The sequence below is a fragment of the Tympanuchus pallidicinctus genome, unplaced genomic scaffold (assembly GCF_026119805.1).
Source record: "Tympanuchus pallidicinctus isolate F22 unplaced genomic scaffold, pur_lepc_1.0 scaffold21, whole genome shotgun sequence".
Classification (NCBI taxonomy): Eukaryota; Metazoa; Chordata; class Aves; order Galliformes; family Phasianidae; genus Tympanuchus; species Tympanuchus pallidicinctus.
Genome location: NW_026294733.1, coordinates 10,795,722 through 10,819,052, shown reverse-complemented (window position 1 = coordinate 10,819,052; position 23,331 = coordinate 10,795,722). Strand labels below are relative to the sequence as shown.

Here is a 23,331-nt window from a genome sequence, read left to right as displayed (position 1 = left end):
AGCTCACAGTAAAATATGAGCACACAGCACAAATCATATTAAATGGTTGGAGCAAGATTAGCCAATATACAAATTGGAACTGACATGTTTTTCAACTCTACGTACCAGAGCCAGTCCTCAGCATCGTGTGCTGGTCCTGGAACTGCCTTCCCATCCTACAGATCTGATCAAACCTGTGATCCTTTGGGTGTTAACCCAATGCATGTTCTTCAAACATATGTAACTGAATATACAACTGACAGAATTTGAGATAGATTTAAAGCTGAAATCTGTCACAAAGATCAAGATAACCACAATGTCCTCTTGTAACCCAAGAGATGACAGAGAAAGGCTTCATATTCAGTACAGGGAAAACCTCAAATAGTATTTCATCCTTTAGGGAGATGTTAAAAGAAGTTAAGATATACGGAATAAAGTAACATAGAGAAGCAGGGGTGGCAAGAGCAAAAGAGGAAAAGGTGAACAATATTTGGCAAAAAAAGTACTAAGAATTTTGTGACTGACAGCCTTGTGACATTAAAAAAAGTTTTAGAGGGAAGCTACTTCCAAGGTGTTTAGAATTCTCAGACTGGATCAGCAGCAGACACAAAATACTGGCTTCAGAAGGAAAGTATTCTCAGTAAAAGCACATGGCTATCCTTGGTAACTTACAGAACACAAGACAAAGAAAATGACAGATCAGTGCAACACACTGGTTTAAAAGTGACTTCGTTCCCAACTAGGTATCACATTAAACTTCCCACTCTATGTTCTTCTCAATAGGTAGGTTTGGGCAATTCCAAATGCATTATTCACTTCTAATAAGTCATTTCTGTCACCCACAAGAATAAATTACATAAATACATTATGAAATAATCAAATTTGAAATAAACCAAAGGCTTACATCTAACATAGCAGTAGGCTAACAGCTATTTTTGTGCTAGTTTAACTTGACAGCCTTCAATCATCAAGAACTGCGTTTCTCCTTTCTATATTTTATCAATCCTCGTTTTGAAAGAGCCAATTTTGAAAAAAATAAAAGCCTGCTTCACCTGGGACTTGCAGGTTTTCAGTAGAAAACTGGGTTTTTTTGGGTAACAAACAAAAGATGTTGCTTATAAATCATGTAAGCAAACAAAATACTTGGAGTTGCCACTTTTTATGTACAGGTTCAGAACTTACATCAAAATTGTTCAGAGCATAAGCCAGCTCTCCACCTCCACCCTGCTGCTGGGCAGCATCATCTGATGCAGTTGCTTGAGCTGCGTTGGAGATGCCCGTGACCGCTTGCTGAAGCTGTTTGTAGATCAGGTCCCGGTTCGCTTTGTACGCAGCCACATCAGGGTGCTGCAGACAGGCCTGAGATGCAGTATAGAGAATAGGAACATTCTTCTGCAGGATTCCTCTGGCTGCCGCCATCTGATCACGGTGACCCACATCTTTCAATTCCTATTAGGAAAATTGAAGAAAGAAGCAATTGAAAGCAGTCCCCACACATGATCCATATACTGCCTTCCTGCACCTTCAAGAGACAGGCAGATTCTTTGCTTAGCATGTTCAAGTCTAATTCAACCTTGAGCTTTCCCCATTTCCTATTATTAATAGCTCAACTAATCTCAGAACACAACAGCTCCATAAAAACTCAAATAAAAGCAGTATTACAGGGCAATTCAGTTCCACATTTCAAAATCCAAGGCATGTCTGCTCCTTGCCACAGCAAAGGACCAGCACTCTGAACGCAGACAATACCGCTACATCAGGAGAACTCAGAAGCTGTGACCTCACTTTTCCATCCGTGCTTTAGGATGCCAAGAGGTAAGTGACAAGCATCATTTAACCAGAGGAAGAAAAAAAGAGAGGTAATCTCTGACAATCACTGACATTAGTCTTCTGGCTCTGTTTCAGAAGTAATTAATCCAATGAGTGTGTGCAACCAGCACAGAGATTCTGTGAGAAATTCACACGGTTGTTCTGCATGGAGCAGTTCAACCACAGGAGCCATGTCATGAATTCTGCATCTGAGAAGTCAGATCTTAAATTTAACTCCAATGCTCAGAACCAGTATGTTTTCTTTAATCACACCTAGAGGATGGAGTTCACTCCCCTCAAGAGACTCACACACTTCGTTTCAGAAGAACAAGAATATCACTCAACTTCTTGTTCATCTCCAAACGGAGAAAATTAACCAATGACTATAATTATAACTAATTTAAGACTGAGGATTGAGTAAGCCCATAGGTCCTTTCACAAATACTCAATGCTGCAGTTCTTCAAAGCATCATCATCTCTGCTTTGGAATCTAAGTACTATGAATTGAGAGAGCTTCAGAGTCCTGCACAAGCAGCAGAGTTTCTAAAAAGGAAAAGTAACCCAACTATTAGCAGCACAAACACTCTAAAGTTACCTCTTCAGTCTTACAGAGAGGTGATGAAAATGAAGTGGGCTGCCTTACCAGCAGAAAAAAAATAAATAATCTGACAGACTCTTAAAAATGAATGAGTAATACACGACCTCTTAAGACACACACTAAGCAGCGAGGGCACTCCAAGCAGGCTTTCAGATTTACAGATTTAACACAACCACTTCCCACAGTGTAAAACAATCCATCACAAAGCAGTTTAAGGACATTTATTGTATTGCCATCACAACCCCATCCCCGTTTACCGCAATCAGATCCCAGATACATAACCAACCAGCAATCCATTTAAAACTGTTCCCAGTTTATTTTCAAAGATAAATCCGTGCAAGAAAACAAGCAGCGTTAGAGGTGCATAAACAGTTTGGGTTTGTATAGATCAGCAGAACAAAAAAATACAGTCTACAAAAACCACGCTATTTCAGATAAATCAGACTGCCTACACCTTTCCCTTAAGACTTACCTTACATAGGAATGAGTCACAACAGTCATGTTGTACAAAAGCAAATTCTGCATGCAATTGAGGCCTAGTGATAGCTATGCAAATACAGAACATACACAAAGCACAGGACCTTAAAACCTTTCTTAAATGGGGACTTCAAGACTAGCCTTGGTGTGGTGCATTGAGAAGAGCTGCAATTCTGCCCCTAGCCATGACACTACATCGGTGTGAGCCACAAAGACAGCGTGGTCTTGTGGTGAGAGCACCAAGCACTAAGTCACATCCCAACCCTCTTTCCTTACCCATACCTGCACTGCTTCAAAATGGATGTCCTGACATGCACCAGTGCAATTCTATAGAAGCAGCATTTCACAAAGGTACTAAAGCATTAACATAAGCAAATGCTAGCATGGACACTTCAGTCAGAAGCAGTGTTTTACAGCTGAGCAGATTTTCTGCTTACCAGGCAAGTGCCATTCGGTTTCCTAAACGTCACCGAGTGCAAGACAAAGTATTCCAAAACAAACAAAAAGTAAAAAAATTAGTAGAAGCAATAGGTAGCCTCTCAGAGCAGCAAGGCTGCCTCATTTTCTTATTTTGAAAAAGAATAAGAAACAGCATACAGAAATAAGAACTGCCATCACTATACCTGCTGTCTTTTGGCTGCCATTATGTTAAGTTTGTCCACTTCTGGCTTGAGGGCTTTGTACTGGATACCCAGATCCTGCTCAGTGCCAGCATTCCTTAATTTCAAGATACCTTCTTCTACCTAAAAGGATAGATATATTCATTTTTTCCCAAGTAATACAGTTCACAGTTTACAAGACTACTTAGAATACATTTCAAAGCAGACAAAGCGATTTTTCTCTCCTTTGTGTTTTTTTTTTTGTTTGGTTGGTTTTTTTAAGAGCACAGACATGTCAAGGCTAACTGTACCTCAAGCTCAGGTACTCTTTCAGAGTCATTAGCTACCAGGGACAGCCAAGAATGCATAACTGGGCCCCATTGGAGCTGTGGCTGCCAAGGACAGAACCTCAAACCCCAGATGAAGTCAACCCAATATTGAGGCTCACTGCATCACAATTTCCACACAAACCAGCCACCTCCTACTTGCAAATATATTAAAAAAGAAATTTTAATCATATTCATTTTTACTCAATCCACTGAAGCTACTTTTGGTACTAATAGCCAGTCATATCTGCTAGCTACAAGAGAGTAGAAGTCAATGAGAAAACCAAGTTACTTCTTTATGATTAAAAGATTTGATTATCAAATCTTCTGCAATTCACAGACCACGGTGCATTAGTCTCAACACTAAAAGTTGAGAACAAAGTGCAGCACAGCATCAAAAGCTACGGACAGTGTCTGCTGGTTGTTTTTACACTCATCAGTTGCACGCTACGAGAAAAAGTCCCCCAGCCTTCAGTGCTCCAGAGGCAAATCACTGCGAGTGAGAGCTCCAGGCTCAGCGTGGCACACCAGGCACAGCTCAGGCCTGCACTTACTACTTTCAGTTGAACCAACAGCTTGTAGACATCTGCCATGTCTGCCAGAATGAGCAGCCGAGTCACTGCGGAGAGCAGGGCACGCGCCGCTCGCACCATGTTGCCGCGCTTCACCGAGGAGCAGGGGTCATCAGCAAACTCCCCCGAGGCACTCTTCATCAGGTCACCTGCAAGAGGAGCAGGCCCCACGTTACTGTCACAGCATTTCTTTCAGGGCGTAAGAGTTCCTGGGAAAGACAGTCGGCTGTGACAACAAAAAGCATTTGCTTCAGTACAGCCAGCATTTCTGCCGTCTCCAAGCATGGCCATCACAGCACTGAAGGAGTGGTGCAGGAGGGAGGAAGGGTTTGGAAATCACACTTTGATCCCTCCTGCAAATTATGCAGGTGCTTTGGTGTACCAGAGTCCTTAGGAGGGGCAAATACAAGTGGCACTGCCGTTACTTGCTGTTACAACTGCAGTGTATGGTTATTCCACACATGACAGCACCTTCGTTAAGTGGAAGCTCTGCTTTCAAGCAGAAGGCAGCAGAACACCCTGTAAGCACAGAGAGAAGTGCCACAGCTCGTGGGGCTGTAAACAACTGGGAGCCAGGACCTGGCCGGCTGCGCCGCAGTCTGCAGGCAGGGCAAGGCTCTGCTTCCTGACACGCTCCAGCATTTCATAGCCTGTGGGGCTGCATCTGCTGCAGGAGAGAATCTGGATTTCAGATAGTAACAGTGCAACAGGATAACTATGAAAGCAAAAGCTGCTTTAAACAGCTAGAAAAATTCATCCAGAAGCCAGAACAGTAATTTCTGCATATATTCAGAGGAATAAAACCAGCCTTTTTTGTCCTCCTCCTTTCAAGGGCAGCATTTTGTTCCTACCAGCTCAATTCCTGCACAGCAACTAGGTTTGGAATCCACATAATTGCTCTTTGACCTCCTTGCATTTTGGAAACATTTGGAGAACAGTTAGGTTATAGTTTAGAAAACATTGGGTGCTCAAGGCCAAAGATTCACGGGCAATCAGAGATGACCAGAAAAGCATACTGACTGTTTAGTGGCTGACTGCTGTGCCAGAGGCTTCCCAAACCTGTTTGAGAAATGCCTGTCTGACCAAGTGCCAGAACCCAAACAGCACATTTCTCACAGATGAGAAAAGAACTTCAAATAATGCTTCAGAAGGGAGAGCTACCCAGTGTCCCCACCACCAAACAGCACTGGGAGAGATCTGCACCTGAATCTCATGGTGATGCTGCGGCATGACCGTGCCCATAAGCCACTCCCATGGCCAAGCAGTCAGGGGCACCACCCTGATGGGAGGCACCCTTTAACCACTCAAAATCACCTAGGAGCAGAGAACTTGAAGTTAACCATCACACACTTGCCCTGGAAGAGTTTCCAGCACAGCCGCCAGCCTGTCCAAGCAACCACACGCAGACACTCCGTTCTGTTCAGATGCTCCCTCCTGTGCAACATCCTTCCATCATCTTAAACACTACTTCCAAGAATGGCATACAACATTTTAAGATAAAAAATGCACTACTTCAGCACTGTGACATATGACAAACCTGCTGTGCAAGAACAGACCAGCTATAAGCATCAATCTACAACTATCTCCCACCCAACTTTTTGAGGGCTATGACTCATTACTTTAACAAGCATTAAGAGCCATAGTTTTTCACACGGGTGAAGGACAATATTCCTCCAGTGCTAGAAAACAACAAGCCATGAGATTATGAAATTATGTAGCTGACATGACTATTTATCCTAGAAGAGACAAATAATAGTGAAATTCATTTTACCACAAGTTAAAAAAAAAAATGCATGTATGAACAACCTCAGGATTTAAGATATATTTCTCATGAGCTTGGTTCTGCCATATTTCCTCCCTTGTTTATATGTAAAATTCTCACTTTCTTCCTCCCACCTCCCAACCTCCCCACCCCCAAAGAAAGAAAACATTGTTTTCCTATTCAAAACAACTTGGAGGTGGCCACTCAGTTCACTCAAACCTCAGAAATCACTAAATGAGGCTAAAAAACAAGATAATCTTTCATCCGTCGCTTAAATCACCACCTTACATGCTAGTCCTGAAATGAAATGCTCTCCCTTTTTATTTTAATGAGAGATCTAAAAGATTTAGTAAGTTTCAAAGAGCTCGTCAGAAGATAACTGGCTTCACCAAATTAATGGACGATTAAAATTAAAAACCATTGCGTTCATTTATTTATTTTTTTTCCCCACCAATTGAAGAAAGCCAACTTCCAAACCTGCTACAGAAGCCTCAGGAGATGTGGTCACTGTAACCAGACCCAAAGCACAGGAAGGAACCCTGCCCCTCTGCACTGCTGCTGCTCGTGGCGTACATCAGCAGTTGCATGCAATATAATCTTCTCATTTTCAAACCTGAGCCAGAGGTTAGAATGCAAGCTTGAAAATGGGATTTAAGAGTTAAAGATATACACCACAGAAGTGTCAGACTGCAACTCAGATTATACAGCTGATATGAATTCTTAGAGGAGTAATCTGTTTTTCCAATATCACCTCAGATTTTTCACTAGATACTATAAAGGAAAGATAATAAAAGAACCAAGAAAAGAAGAGGCAATGGTAGCCACATATGATCTTGTCAATAAAATACTAAGAATTCAATTAAATCTAATGGAACAAAGCCCATTTCAGAAATATTAAGATTTTAGTCCATCAAAAGAAAATTACCCATTTTCTACTCTCATTCCCACCATGCCCACAGGCTCTGACAGCACTTTCAGACAGCACTATTAATCCTCCCCAGCAGCATGCTGCAGATGACCATGACAGAAGAGACTTGCTCTGTGCTCTGTGCGAGCGCTGGCTGAGCAGAGGAGGGGAGACCTGTGTGCATTTAGGGGACACGCAGGCATTCACTTATTTTTTTTCCCTTCAAGCTACAAATTCACGCTCATCATCTTGTGCCCTTCAGCACCCTGCAGATTAAAGCCTGTCTCCAGGCTGCTTCACTCTCAGTATCAGAATCACAAGGCATGCTATCAGCACGTCCTTTCCTGCACTCTTCCCCAGCATTTCAGAGCCATTTACAGACCTGGCAGCCACCAGTGTGACTGGCCATGCCTTTGCCTGGACAGCCATTGGTGCCCCCATCCTGTGGTCGTGCCGCTCACTGCTCTCACCCACGCCATACCTCTGCCTATGCACAACACCAATTCATCTCTGCAGAGCCCCCTATTCCCTGCCAAATGATGGTGAAGATAAAGTCAGAGCCTGAACGCCACGTTACTCTGTGTAATGAGTCCTCCCTTCCACTGCTGCTGCCTTCACTGTCCTCCACAGGGGCACAGTGGGCTGCCCTGGCTTCCTGATATGAAGGACGCGCTCTCAAATGCACTCCAACAGACACTCATTGATTCCTTATTACAGCCCAGATTTCACATTTCCTTTTGCCACATGAATATGGGGAACTGATGCTTAGGGAAACAAAAAATGGTTAATCCTTCAAACTGTACCTTCAGTTAAATCCATATGCCACATATAGCACTCATCTGCAGCCTGCCAAGAGCTGTCTCGGAGCTCCCTTCGCTTACAGCTTTTCAAGGGTCTCCAGTCCTGCGCTGGGGAATTACTTCAATACAACAAGAGGCACTCTCCAAAAATGTTTTTCTTGCAGGAGAACAAGCAAAAACTCTGTAATCTTTCAAGAAATTAAGCTAATTGGTCACAACAGACTTGTAAAGTTGAGTTTTCCAAGAAGAATTCAGTGCTTAACTATGCTATTTGTGCAGCTGGCTTCCTTCTGCTCTTCTGAAACCATTAAGCTGAGCATCTCATGTGAAGTACAAATTAAAAAAACACCTTTCATATGCTTTCGTAATTCCTCAAACCCCCATTCAGTTTTGAAGAAAGCTTCACTCAAGCATAGGGCTGAGAGTAACAATGCTGAATCTGTCCACTGCTCTGCAGTGCAACCCTGGAACAACCAAAACCCCCCAGGATTACAAAGATTACCCATTCTCTTACCTCAAACCCAATACACAGCTTTACGCTTTCTAATTTTAAGCTTTAATATCTGGTCTTTAATGTAGAAACACCACTGGAAGAAACGCAACAGTAAGAAGGCAGAGCGAGGCTCCGCAGTGTAAGCTAACACACTGATACAGAGGCAGCAAACCACAGCCTGCATGGGAGGAGAACAGGAATAGCCTGGTCAGCACAACCCAAGGGAAGCTCCCTTCTTGACCACAGAGCTCACAGCCTGCCTTAGTACCCAGCATCTGGATAAATACCCTGCTGGTTTCATAACAGCTCCAACAGCTGCCACTTCAACCTGCACCAGGCCTCGGTTCTTCAGAGAGGGCAAACCCCTATAACAACATCAAGCACAGAGCAGGAGCTTGCAGAAGAGGAAATAAGAACAGGCAAGGCTGTTATGACCCCTTCTATTACCCAGCAAAGTTGTAATGGCAAAAATCAGAGTAACACATACCACAAGGGTGCTGAAATCAAAGCTCACATCAGACATTTTCTCACCACTACCGTTTTTCTAAAGCCACAGCAGGAAAAAACACTGCAGTTTTGTTTCCACTAGCATTTTTCCTTTAAGAAGTTTCACTGCTTCAAAAGAAGTCAGAAGTCCACAGCCTTACATGGTCAGAAATCTTACTTTGGATATTCTGTGAAGCTGTTTAATATTTTAAACAAGTTGTAATTTATTCTTCCATTCTAAAATCAGGAAGACTTTGAAGTGATCCACTTATACTGATTTAGTATGTAGCCATGCTATCCTTCATTCTAAATAGCTCTTTCCACTTCTTTGTTTTTACCCCCAACAAATAGATTCTATGAGCAAGTGTGCTCACTAAAATCATGTACCCCCTCAATCTTCTTGCTAGGCTAAAAAAAAAATTTTTAATTTGCTCTGATGAGACAAGTTATCTATTGTTCTAATCATCTTCATAACCTCTGTCCACATTCATCCATCTCTTTTTATTATGGTATCTAAACCTCTCCCTATTCTAAATAGAGGCACTATTAATTCTATTTTCCTGTCTTCTGCTGAAGATAAATTGGGCACACATCTACAGTCCTACTGCTGCTTTCACAGACAGCCACTTTGCTATCGCCCTGCTGCTGACCCAGGCATCCAGACTGATCTCTCTGCTTTTTGCTTCCCATCACAAATGGCACATAAATGCACCAGCACCCAAAAGGTTTGCTAAGCACATGTTTTAGAACAGATTAGCTCAATTGGAAAGCACCTACAAAGATTAGCAAGTCCAGCTTCCCAACCGCTTCAGGGCTGACCACAAGCTGGAGCCTATTTCTACAGGCATCAGCCAACTGCCTTGAGCACTGGCAGGCACGGGTTATTTGTTCCACTCCCATTTCTCCAGTCTCTGAACTCCACTGGCTACCACACCACTGGAAGCTCTTCTGAAGTGCAGAGACTGCATGTAATTGTGCTCTGCGAGTTTGTATCTCCTATCATTAGCGCTAGCAAAGTGCAACCCTCCCAACACAGACCCCTGGGCAGGGCAACAATAACCCACAAAACAACCCTCATCTCCACAGTCTGTCGCATCTCATTTTCCATCATTTGCTTCTGATTGCCTCTGAGGTTCTACTTCATCTGACGAGTTGCTCTGCTCTGGCTGCCCAGGCACTGCCCCACACCAGGGACACAGGCCTCAGCCCCACGGTGTGCCCCAGCTCAGCCACACGACGACTGCATCCCCACAAACTGCTGTGGGCAGCAGTCGTATTCAGTTGCAACTTTATGTCTAATGCTTATTATCCACACAGCTTCTCAGAATGTTTTCCCTGTGCATCAAGCTTCACGCAAGCGACAGGTAGCATGAAATGAAGAAGCAAAACAACATTATGGTAGAAGTATTTTTTCTCCAGCATCTCTCAGCTCTGAACCCCACCTCCTCTGCCAAAGAGCAATAGAGCAGGGAAGTTCGGGCATCAGGCTTGCCTCATCTCAACAAAAAAGGGGCAAAAGACTCACACTGAAGCCTCTTGCATCAGTTTTTCCTACCAGCTTCTCACTGCAATATCCAAACACAAATTCAGATAACGCAATTTCACATTCTCAAGAACTAAGTACAACTCCCTCGCACACCAACATCACTATGAGTGATTGAAGACATTCAGAGATGAACTCTAACTCCCAATATGGAGCAGCAATCAAGCAAGCACCAAAGAATTAAAAGCCTTCAGGACAAAAGGATCTTTTGCTGTTTGTCGTTGTTAAGTTAAACCAACTCAATTAGCCCCTTACACTGCAGCATGGATCTTTCTTTGGTCTGCCAACCAGGCACATCCAGAACTGAAACCATTTTCAACTAATATTTCATCACTGTGCAATTTCAGCTACAAACAAGTAATTAATGCCAATGAGGTTTTGGGTTGTTTTTTTTTTTGCTGCAGCAGCAACCACCATTAATACCAGTTGACTGGGTTTCACTGAAGCGTAGAAAAGGCTCATGACTGGAAGAACAATAAATGATTTATGAGCAGCAACATTTACTAGTGCATATTTTAGAGTAAGCCGCTCCATAGGCTTCCTTTGAAAAGACCTGCAAGAAAAGCAACAAGGCAAATGATAAAAATCAACACTAGAAGTGGGGGGAGGAAGTCTGGAATATTTAATCAAGGTCCTTGCATTCTGTTTTTCACTGTTTACATTTTGCATATTCAAAACATCCAGTTCTAAATCAATACTCAGTTCTTCCTCCTCCAATGATGTTTTAAACACATCCAAATTCTGCAGAAGTTATTGACAAGTATTTGAGATGTGGTTTCATAACATTTAGAGGCGGTGGTTTACAAGGAGGAAGGTTACTTTTCTGCCTAAGTTGAGGTGGTGTTTTTTTTGGGTGTTTTTTGTTTTGGTTTGGTTTGTTTTTTACATTCTTCAAAGCCTCAACCTTCGTCTCTCCTCTGAATCTCTCCTTGGGACATTTGATTTCCAGATCTGCCCAGTTAATGTTTTTAACTGGAGGAAGTCAGCTAAACAAGTTGATAATCCAAGAAGAGGAGTAGTAATCCACAAGTAGAGAAGTAAAATCATTAGTAACAACAGCAAAGAAATGGAAACAGTTCTATTTACTATGAAAAAAATCCAGCTGCAGAAGCTCTTACCTTGTTTGCGAACATCCTCCACAGCTGCCACCAGCTCCTCTTTGAGGAACTGGCTCTCTTTTGCTATTTTGTCTCCTTTGTCCAAGAAATTCTCTGTTGCTTGTTCAACTGAGGCTGCCAAAACATGGGCCTTCTTAGAGCGCCCTCGCTTTTTATTAGAGGGGCCCTTGTTACTGGTGTTAACCAACGTTGTAACCTGAAGGTATGAATGGAAGGGAAAAAGAAATTAGAAGTTTATCAGCCTGACAGCAAAGTCATGCACGTGTAATTCTTTTAAACACCGTATTTGTAATACTTGCTCTACTGTCAGCTCCAAAGGGTAGATTTGCAAACAAGCGTTTTTCACTTCTCTTTAGACATTACCGTGCTTTTTGGTTCATTAGATGAGCTTTACAAATTCAGCTAAACTGCTCAGAGATTTTTCAGAAGCATCAGCAGACCTGAAAAATTTAAGAATTGATTTCTATTTGTGTCTTTGATAAACTGCAATCTCAAAACCAAACCAGAGCTATTTGGCATCACACACAAAGGAACCAACTGGAGGATAGATTGGGATAGCTCTCCAGACATAAAAAGACTCCAAACAAGGCTGAAGCCATGATCTACAGAAATCCAGCAATGCAGCAGCTTTTCAATCAAAACCAGAGAACGCTGCAGCCAAACAATTAGGTGTAAAAATACTCAAATCAGATGTTCACAATCCTCCTGTAATCAATGAATGTTTCAAGTTTCTCCCAGTAAGGCTTTAGTATGAAGAGTCCTCTCTGATCAGATGACCAGCTACTCCATTAGCTTAGGATCAAGATCTACCCCCTTCAATCCTATGGATATAAATGTCAGAAAACCCACACAAAACCCACTCATTTCTCATTTCTTTCCTCCCCTTCTAAAATCTAGCAAAATTCATATAAAGCTATTTCAAAAGGACATTAAATTACAATGGTAAAAAAATTAATGTTCTGGAAAGCCCAAGGACTGCTGACATGAAGGTCCTCTGAGCTGAATCCATCTTCTCAGTAGGTTGGTTCACATTGATTCAGAGAGGTAAAGCCACCTGCTGGGAGCATTGCTGCTCTTTTTAATGGAAAGCATTCGGATCTGGGAGTCTCAATTCATCATGTACTACAAATAAAAAGCTAGTTGCAGCAAGGCAATTTCCTCAACTTTCCTCTCCATGTTTTGCCAGTCTCATCATTCACAAAATTTGGGATTGTCAGTACTGCCTGTTGAGCCACTTTAGTAATAAGTTACAGACAATGAAGTTGGCCAAAAAAAGGTCCTTTGCTGAGTGAAGTTTCCCAGATCAGGACTACTTCTGATAAGGAAAGACTCCACCAGTAACTCCAGCTTCAGAGCTATACAGCAAACCCCCTACAGCCCAGATGTGCATCCAGAGGGAATGAATGGCAAATTCTTTCAAAAGCAAGGACTACAGCATGGCAAATAAGGGGACACACACATGGGAAACACAACTTGATCGCTTCAGTTCATGCTTTGCTCCAGTCGTGTCCAATTCATACTCTCGCTGCTCAGGAAAATAATACTAGAAACATAAGTTAAATCTCTCCAGCGTACCCTACCAGGTCTGGAAGAGAAAGATTATTTCCTAAGAACTTCTAAAATACCCAAAAGATGCAGATCACATTCACAAGGCTCGCCGTAGTCTTCCTATACTTCCCCATGCACTTTACTGAGCAACATACACCATGCACAAGTTTTAATTCACAAACCCAGCGCGAAGCCTAGGCAGAAATTAAACAACAACAACAAAAAGTATATATTGTAACTGATACACTGAAACAGTAACAAATGCCACGAAAGCACATTTCTTAAGTGGGACCCCGTTAGGAGGGGTTGGTAACTGATACACAACAGGAGGCTGCTACAGATAGCTTGCAAACACCCCCTCACACAGAGTAGGAAAGCGTTGCCTCATTGCTTTGAAATTAATAAACTGATCCATCAGAAACTTTAGCATTTATCTGATTCTCTCTACCTATATTTAGGGCTCCCTTCCTTTTAGCAAGCACTGAGGGCTTCATTGCAAGGGGCTTTTGTCATTCCTCAGCAACACAGCTTCGTAAATACACAACAAATTAGCAACACACCACTCAAAATAGCGGTGAGAAACAGCGTATCAGCTTCTGCCAGTTGAAATGCTGCATCTAATGACGCACTGAGGGAGCACAGAGCTGAGCACAGTAACGGCTCAAATAAAACAAAGCAGTGATTTCTGCCTTCTACCCTTTCCCTGGGTTTGCAGCGTTCTTCCAGAAGCTCTGAGTTCCTTGATTGAAGTGGCACATCAAAACAGGTAATCATCCCTAGGAAGGCAGTTCCCCACCTTTTTTTCTCCTTTACCTGTGTAACAAGAGGCTCCAGCAGCCTCTCCACCGCCAGCGTTCTGATCTCCAGGCTTTTGGGGTCCCATCTGAAGTTCACGTTGCCTGCAGTAACAGCCGTCATTTCTAGAAGAAAAGTGCTCTATGAATAACTTGGTTCTCATCAGCTCCATCAGAATTTATTTGAAAAACAGAATAAAAACAGAGGCTTTTAAATGCGCAGCACAGCCATCCTGTGTAAATTAAGTTTACAATATGAATGGAAATAATAGTTTGGTTCAACTTTTTTTTTTTTTTAATGGCTAATTATGAAGCACGTGGACCTTACACCCTTATGTTTGGGTTAGAAACTGAAAACAAGCACCCAAAAGTCCCAATATTTCAACAGAACAACGACAAGTAAGGCTGCGCGGTCTCCAAAGAGCCTCCCAGGTACGAGGGGCGCTGGCACAAGGCCACGCCAACAGCCTCTGCCCCTCGTCTGCTGCCCTGCACACCCAGCCCAGGCAGTGGGACAACAGATGGAAACATTCCAGCAGGGCACCCAGCAGAAACCCTGAGCACCTCAGTAAGCACAGAGCTGGGCCAGCTCAACCCGCTCATCTCAAGTACAAAAGCAAAAGAGCCTTACAGAGCCAGAGAACTCAGCTGGTTCATATTTAACAGCTTAGAGACCTACTGCACTTCCCCTGCACATTTACATAGGAGGGGAAAAAAAAAAAACCAAAACAGATTTGCATGAAGAGAGCTCTTCAAAGCCGTCACCGAGCCTTTCCTTTCCATTACTCTTCTAAACCAACATCCCAGTGGAACAGCAGAAATGATTACAGGAGAAGTTCAGTGAAGCTGCTGGAATAGCTCTGCTCCAAACGAACCGCTGGGTTACCGCCACGATGCAGCACTGCAAGTCATCCTGAAAATCACACACCCAATTTCATCTAAAACATTTTCATCCTCAAAATACAAAATTGGGCTTAATTAGTTTCATAACTTTGTTTTAAGAAAGTCAGGAAGAATAAGTAAGTTACAAAGCCTCCTCCCCCCTCCTCCCAAGCACTTGCTGTCGGAGTTGTTTTAAACACTTGTTAGCTGATATTTTTAAATCTCACCCTGGACAGGACATTGTCTGCACAGCATCTCAGCAGACAGACTGCTCTGACAGCACCAGATGTCCCTGAGCTGCCAGGCAAGCACGATGTCCTACTATGTTTAAGAAGCAGGAGGCAAAGCACTAATTTTGGTACCCAGTGATGTTTACGACACACACCAAGAACTAAGAGCTTCGCAGCAATGCTGACAGTTACACACGCAGGAACAGCAGACACAAATGGTTATTTCTCATTAATTCTCCAGCACTTGAGAAGCTCAGAGAGCAGGTGGGGAAGTTGGGCTAAGCAGCACCTGGCTGCAGCCCCACACGCTGCCTTACACCACAGCAGTGCAAGCATCTAAATACCCAATACAAACTGAAACACTTCCTCATAAGGATGTGCTGGAGTACAACTCTGCAAAGCGCAGAGAGGAACGGTCACCTAGCCTACACAGATATCTCCATCCACTCCTATGCTCCTTGTGCCTACACTGCACTTCATAGGTTGAAAGCTTAGAAAAGGGAACAGAGAGCACATGTAGTATTTCTGCTAGCTTTAAATCAAAGCACTGAGAGGGGCAGATGAAGGGCTCCAAGCACAGCAGTGGGAACACATCGAGCTGCAGGAGGGTGGCTGCCCCCTCCTGCTCGCCCCAACGCTCAGCAGCAGGCAATACCTCACAAGGTTCCCATCCTCACCTGCCCTGCCCATTCTGCTGGCCCAGCTCTGCCTTGGACTATGTCAGGGCCCTGCTGTGCTGATGCTGGCACTGGGTGAGCAGTGAGCTGCCAGGCTGGAGCCCAAGAGCCCAGTGCCACATAGGCACACTGCTGCCCAGGCTCAGCAAGAACACACGCTCTCTCCTCCACAAAACACAGGTTTCTCAGGTGATATGCTGTGAAAGTGCACAGAAGCTCCTCTTTGCCCCCACCCCTCCCCTCCCTTGCCCCGAACGAGGAACTCTGATGTTTCATTCCCCCCAATTAGGCGAAGGTGAATGCAGCCTAGACAAGAAAAATACGCTGAAAGCCTTTATGGTTCCTGAGATACATGCCCAGGTCTCTGGAAAGCCCATTAGGTTTCCAGGTAAAAGCTGTTTCTATATATTTAATGCTGCTATGCCTCTTGCAGAAACAAAGCAGAGTACAGGAGGTAACAGCAAGAAGATACATTAATTGTATTAGTAGGGTAATGAAGGCAATTCATCTGCAAATACGTTAGTATGACGGCTCACGAATTGGCCCAAAGTAATGGTCCATAAAACCACTTAGTATGAACTTTATTGGAGTTTATCTTTAAAACATGGCTTGATACCAAATACATTGTTTGGCAGCAACAGCTTGGATATCATTTGCACACTGCAGTAAATATGGTATTTTTAATACTCATGAAGAATACAATAAAAGACCTCCAAATGCACATGTGAACGGGGTAGTTTTAGGGCACAAAGGTACAACTGCCAGGAGGGCTGCACCCGAAAGCAGAAAGATTTGATGCTCAGCTCTTCTTCCTCCTGTGATTGCACAAGCTTTTACCTCACTGGATGCAACTATGTTAATATCTTGTCAATAAAGCATAGAGCAGTTAAGCTCTGCTATGCTATCTGTGAGCACACTCAATGATTCCCATGACGACTGCAGAAACTGTAGCATTTAGTACAGATGGATCCCCCCCACAGCCAGCATAGCTGCGGGGCTGGGACAGCCCAGGGGCTACAGGAAGGGATGGTACACCATGTGCTTCCCCTGACCAGCAACCTACTGCACGGCTCGAGGACAGAGCAGCACACAGCAAAAGAGAGGAAGCAACACAGAATCTGAAGCACTGGAATATATAGGAAGACACCAGCGCAAAAGAAGCTGCGTTCACCCAGCCCATGGTTCCAAAAGCAGCAGGGAATCTGCTTGGGAACCAGCATTCATCCTCCCACACCCCTCCAGGAGCTCACTCCCATCTTCACATCCCACTCCCTTGGTGCTGGCACAGCTTTTCCCACGGCTGAGCGATTAACCAGATGGGGAAGAGCTGATTTGGCTGGAGGAAAAGAAACCCATTTCTGCAGGGCGGGATGTGCTGCCCATCTGGCTCACTGTGCTGCCACAAGTACTGCTGCAAGCAGAGCAGAAATGGGGAGATGGCAACATGGCTGGCACCTGGCACAGATGTACAACGGGCACAGCAATGCTGGATGTTGCTGCTGAGTTGTGCCGAGGGACGCCGAAGACAGAGCTCCAAGAGAAGCAGAGAGCAGGAATGCCTTCCCAGCAGATCCCACCTCCAAATATATGAAGCCACAGCGTTTTCCACACTCGCAGCCCAGCAGGATAAATGTCAGCCCTTCAGGTTGTTACAGGGTCAGCATGGTGCTCACTTCAGTTGCACGTTTCCTAGAGTGAGGTATCTTACAGGGCTTGAGCAGGCACGCAAGGCCACAATGGATAGAGGAAGATGATAAGTTTAAAGAAGCCACTTCCAAAGCTTCATGTTGCTTCCAGAAGCTTTAGCTTCCAGCTAACAAGTACCTTGGCTGGAGCCCTCCCTGGATGCCTTATCCCCTGCTTCCTCTAATGAATCAACAGTTGAAGCTTAAGAACAGCTTCCCATTACACTTCCAACCACTTTAAGCAAGCTTACTGCAGTCCTACTGCTCCTTTCCCTGCCTCCAATCTGCCTCCAACTGGCACCAACTCTGGCACCCACTTGATGCAGTGAGCCCAAAGTCTCAGGGTAACCTGGCATCTCCAGTCACCTCACCTGCTTGCTGTTCCAGCCGGAAGGGCTGCCACGGTGCTGGGCAGAGGACAGGATTGTGGCAGCAGGGATAGGAGTGAGCTGTGCCCTGCAGCAGCATGGATGCCCTGGCAGAAGGTTGCTGCTCAAGCTGTGAGGCTGCGTCTGCATTTCACACTAAAAAAGCTGGCAGGCCATGAACGTGCTGCAGGCAATAAGCATACGGTGCTCTTTTTGTATGATCTTTAGTTGTGGCTTTCAGTTTTTGACAAACTGGTAATTCCAGGTTTTAAGAATAACTTCAGATGCTTAATTCTAGCATCTCGGCATGCAAACAACTTCTAAACCTGGGCAAGGGAGAGAACGCAGCCCCGTGGCTTCCTTGCAGCAGTGTCCCAAAGGCACCCAGGGCTCTGCAGCCCACAGAGCAGGGTTCCCACAGCGAGCTCTGCACTCTGGCAGCCCTACAGCAGCAAACAGGGCCCAGTGCTCCCAGTCCTGTTTTCCCAGGCTCTGCTCCCACACACACCTGGTGGCAATGCTGGCTCCATCCCACACAGCACTAAGCAAGCACGCCCGACCTGCTCTGTTCCCAATCTCAGCTTCCTGAGCTGTGCACCACAGCCAACCTTTTGGCTGTGAAGCAGCAGATCTAACCGCTGGTCTCCTCTCCTACAATGTAAGCCCCAGCACTTGGTGCTTCCTACACCCAGCGAGGATTTGTCTTCTCCACATTTTCAAATTTTAATCACCCCAACACAAGGCTTTCCAGAAGGACCCTCCCTGTTCTCCTAAGGAAGGTGATGTTCAAAGGAACACAGCCTCAGGAACACAGCGGGGGCACACACCCAAGCCAAGCACCACCGCATGCTGGATTTGTGCACTGTGCTGTACAAAAAAGCAACAGAACATTATACAAGACTATTTAAAACACAATCCTTCGTTTATACCTGTGAGGACATTCTCCATTTTAGCTGTCTGTGCTACCCAGCCACTCGTGCCCATTTTGTGCAACACACTTTGCCCAGGCACAGTAATACAAGAGAACAGTATTTGGCAATTTATTTCTTCCTTTCATATTTTGCTATGTAGTCAGTCATGCTGAATTATAACCCTGTCTTCTCCTGTGCTTGCAGGCCGCCCTTGGTTATTCTGTGCAATGTAAAGAGAATAGCCTTTATTCCATCATCCAAGCATGAGCATGGAATACGAGGGGATTTGTGACAACTATCCCATTGCATCTTCCAGCCAGACAGCAAACCACACTTCTCTGCCCTCAAAGAAATTCTGGTTTTGTCTGTTTGCTTTGTTATCTGAGTACATAACCCAGCTGACAATAAGCAGGGATCTTCTATCCCTGGAAGACAAAACACAACAGACACAAATCTGTAGAACTTTGGTACCTAACATCCACTGTAAACATCTTGGTATGAAGAAGGCTAAGGCATGCTACATGCTGAGCCCAGTTCCCATGAAGGGGCTTCAGGAACTGTTCTTAATGTAGTTTAAGTATTCAGAAAAAGCAATTCCATTCTTTCCTCTTTGCCTTCACAGCCTCCTGCCACGGTGCTCCTCTCCATGGAAGGATGGCTGCTGGTCAGGGATATTTGGTACACACCATTCTTTTCAAGGAGGATTTGAGTGGCTTTGATTTAAACTGTTTTCACTGAAAGCCAAGTATACACACACACACACACACACTCATCTTCTAACATAACCTTCAACATTATATTCCTTCTCCTCAGCTACCAAATCTCATTCTCCACCATATAAGCAATGAAGTTTTAAACTCCACACAAAGCCCTAGAACTAGGATTTCAAATACAAACTACAGGTGTTGCACTGACTACATTCTTTAATCCCTAAAATATTACCATCACTTGAGTGTATTCAACTTCACCACAAGTTTCAGCACAGGCCACAGTAACAGGCCAAACAAGAGGACAAATCCAGTTTAGGATAAGCCTACCGCTCAGCAGCTCCAGCAGAACAGGCACCACTCAGACCCAGCTCCCATCTGCTTGTGTATATCCATCCCCACTGCTGTGGAAAAGGTTATCCACAATGACCTGGAGCTGCCAACCAGAGGGCACTGCACAGCCACTGACAGACAAATGCTTCTCTAACTCAGCTATTTGTTTAATAAACCTTTATACCTTAAGAAGCGCAACCTAACCCAACATCACTAGGCAAAGTAACAACTTCCATAACCCCAATGAAGAGAACTAAGAGCTATGTCCTGCCTTGTTAGCCAAGCCAGCACCGAGCCCCCAAGAACCCCTCACAAGTTGCAGAGCCCTTCCTATGCCATGCACTGCCACAGGAAAGCACACACTTTCCTGTATGTCACCAGGTTCCCATGCAACAAACTTGCCCAAGCAATGAGTGCTTGCTCCCAGCAGCTTCAGAACTGCTACTGAGCCATGGACTGAAGCAATCTCCTTCCATTTAGAAGTTTTGGTCTGGCTGTCATTGAGGGCATAAAGCTCACACTCTGCAAGCAGCTTCACCACAGCGTTCATGGAACCACAGCAACAGCTCTACAGGAGCCAACATTTGGGAGAAGCCACTGCTAACAACAGCCTCTTGCCTTCGGTTACATCAGCAGTAGACTTTGGTTGTTCTATTTTGGCATGACTATTTTGCCTCAAAGGAGCTGGAAGGGAGGTGTATGGGAAGCCAGATCACAGCAAGCATGGGCAATTACTGCTTTATTCATGCCACATTAAGGCTTCAAGTCATGGATGAGATCCTAAAAGGATGCAAGAACCAAACTTGTGCTTACGCCTGTTTAACTGTCCAGATGGATATCATCGTATGGCCCAACGAGCTTCCCATTTATTTCTGCATGGCTTCTCATTTCCAAAACTCACACAGGATTCTAACTACATAGAAAGAAAACTGATGATGTATCAGACACTGCTTTACAAAATACATCCACTTTTCCTTCGTTACACGGGAAATCCTTTTGCTAAGAATAATTTTAACATTCTAGATGCAGACTTTCAAAGTCAGACAGCATGTCCTGAGCTCACAGCACCCCAAAGCACATTTCAGAGCCGTGGGACACGCAGTAACTGAAGAGGCAATAACTGGGCTGTGGCTACTGAGCCTGGCTCTGCAAACCCCTCACAGGACCCAACCACCAACTGATGTTACAATGAGTGCACATCAACAAAAAGGAGGGCAGCCTTTTAACAAATTAATTTTCACAAGTCTTCTTCAAAAAGGGCTTGTAATAAATCAGCCTACTTTATCAATTGGCACAAAATTTTGCCAGCTCTGCAAAATTAATTCTTGTACAGCTTGCAAAAAAAAAAACAAAACTGATTGCTGGCAATAAAAAGCAAAGAAAACCTGTTGTTTGGATTTTTTTTCCCCTGATCTTCAGCACTCAATCTGCAATAGGAAGCGCAGTTTAAGCTACAGGGTTGGAAATAAGCAGAACCTGACCCCACTCAAACCAGCATCTCGTTCCCAAAGCGATACGCTGTGATGCGACTCCCCTTGGTCCTTTCTGCTGACCCCAGCCTCCAAAGCCAGACCCTCATTAACAGTTAGAAAGGAGAAGTACACAAATATTGGAGCTGTCTGAGCTGACATATTCTGACAGATGAGAAATGAGACTTCTCTAATTAGAGGTTTGGTAGACAACAATTTTCTTGAACATGGACAAAACGGTCAGAAGGTATTGAGAAACTAAATGCGACACTCCTTCTCAATTGCATGAGCAGGGTAGAAGCAACTGCAGACTAAATAGCAAAAAACAAACAAAAAAAAAGCCCTCACCATGGTATTACAGAAGTGAGAAAATGGTTTTTCCACTGCTTTTTAGTTTGTGCAAGCTACTGAAAGAGTAGCATCCACTACAGCACTGAATAACAAGAGCTCGATGAGTCCCCAAAAGAAAGATGTTTTCTGAAGTTTCAAAAAAAAAAAGACATTTAGATTTCTAGCCTTTCACTTTCATTCAGGAACACTCATCTAAGTATGACAAAGCAGTAAGTCAAAAAAAAAGGAATAACAAACCGCAGGTGATAGGGCTCAGAACAGCACTGAGATGTGCCACGTGCATCACGAGAAATCTCTTCACTACAAACCAGGAGCTGGTGAGAGGAAGAGCTGCACCATCACCACACGCCTCCACACAAGTCAGCCTGCAGCTCCACCAACACACACAAGCTAAGGAATCAAAAAACAACACAAAAGCAGAGCCTGGGATGAAGGCTGAGCAGGAATGTAACGCACAAGCGTTGTGTGGATGAGTTCAGTGTCGTAAATGACTGCAATGATCCGGAGGAATACGTCAGGGAGGATGCTCAAACAAACACCTTCTCTGCACACCAACGGGGAACAAAGCTGAGGAGAGCACATAGGAGGGACCAGTGGGAGCTGCACGGCTTCTCTGGAAGGGCACAGAGAGGAACAAAACAAATTGCTGACAGTGATTTACTGAGTAAAAAAACCAACTCAGGATCTGATCGAAGACAGACTAACCCCAGCCAGAAATGGAGGGCAAAAGGAGTCACATCACACTCTTCTCTGTTTTGGTACAAAACTGGAGTACTTTGAGCACTCCTGACAGCAGTGGAAGTGCCATGGAGCAACAAGTAACCCCTGAGCCTATTTTCCTGGAAGCCTTGTATGCCTGCTTTCAGGACACTTCAGGCTAGTTAGGAAATTCTTTTGGTTGTAAATAAACACATATCCCAAAAAGTGGAAGTGGCACAAACTATAAAAAAGCCCAGCTTCATGTAGAAATCAAGCCATTTTCATCGACCCAAACCACATCGTGGCTTTTTACTGCCTTGGAAAAAAAAAAAAAAAAAAGTCATGTTCTTCCTTTGTACGAAGCCTTCTGAACTCCCAATCGGGTTTGGGAATTTAAAGGAAAATAAGTCATCAAATTGAGCCTATTGAAAATAATGCCATTTCCTTCTTTTATTGCTTTCCTGTTGCTTTCCCATTGGGGATGATTCTATGGACTTGGGGGGGAGGAGGGGTAAGAAAGACAGAAGGAAGCCAAGTGATTGTGGAGATAATAAAAAGAGGTCAGAGTCAAAAATTATAAATAGGAAACCAGAGGAAGATACCAGCCACTACCCAAGAGCATCTATTGCTCCATAAATGCATCAACTGGCACAAGTGATGGAATACTGATAAAACCAGAGCTGTACTGCTCACAGTGTGACAAGCAGAGGGAATGGCTCTTGAGCTCCTGCCTTATTCTCTCCTCCTAGTGTTACCAGGCAGCTTGGTGAAGGCCAGGAAGAGGATCTGAGCCAGAGCTCAGACAAGGACCAGGCAGTCAGCAGGAAGCTGATGGCAGCACTGGGACCCAGGCCCTCCCCCAACAAAAGGCTTGGAGACAGGACTGCAGGCCAACGAATTCCCAGCTCTCCCAAGAAAACCCCATCAAATCCCCCATCACCACTTCCAGTCCATTATTTTGGCTTCTCATCCTTTAAACAAAATAATTCAAGCTTTAATATGCTTAAATTATCAGGCATTGCTTGACATGAACTCCATTTCACAACACAAACTGCATGCAAAGCCTGCACAGAACTTGTGCGTATGTACATTTCCACCACCATCACCAAATGTTATTCCATGAATTATCCAACACCTTTGGCAACTCTGACACTGAGCCACAATACCCCTTATGCCTCCAAGTCATGCCAAAGGAACTTAGTTTTACA

General features: G+C 44.2%; 1 protein-coding gene across 1 annotated transcript in view; it reads right to left on the bottom strand.

The window, feature by feature from the left end:
• CTNNA1 (catenin alpha 1) overlaps positions 1 to 23,331 on the bottom strand; it is a 108,050-nt gene that overhangs the window by 78,558 nt on the left and 6,161 nt on the right. Inside the window, exons 2-6 of the mRNA XM_052684877.1 lie at positions 13,831 to 13,937; positions 11,470 to 11,665; positions 4,343 to 4,509; positions 3,487 to 3,606; positions 1,162 to 1,428 (exon numbers count right to left, since the gene is read on the bottom strand). Coding sequence (XP_052540837.1) covers positions 1,162 to 1,428; positions 3,487 to 3,606; positions 4,343 to 4,509; positions 11,470 to 11,665; positions 13,831 to 13,935 — 855 coding nt within the window. The 5' untranslated portion in view covers positions 13,936 to 13,937. The remainder of the gene's footprint in view (positions 1 to 1,161; positions 1,429 to 3,486; positions 3,607 to 4,342; positions 4,510 to 11,469; positions 11,666 to 13,830; positions 13,938 to 23,331) is intronic.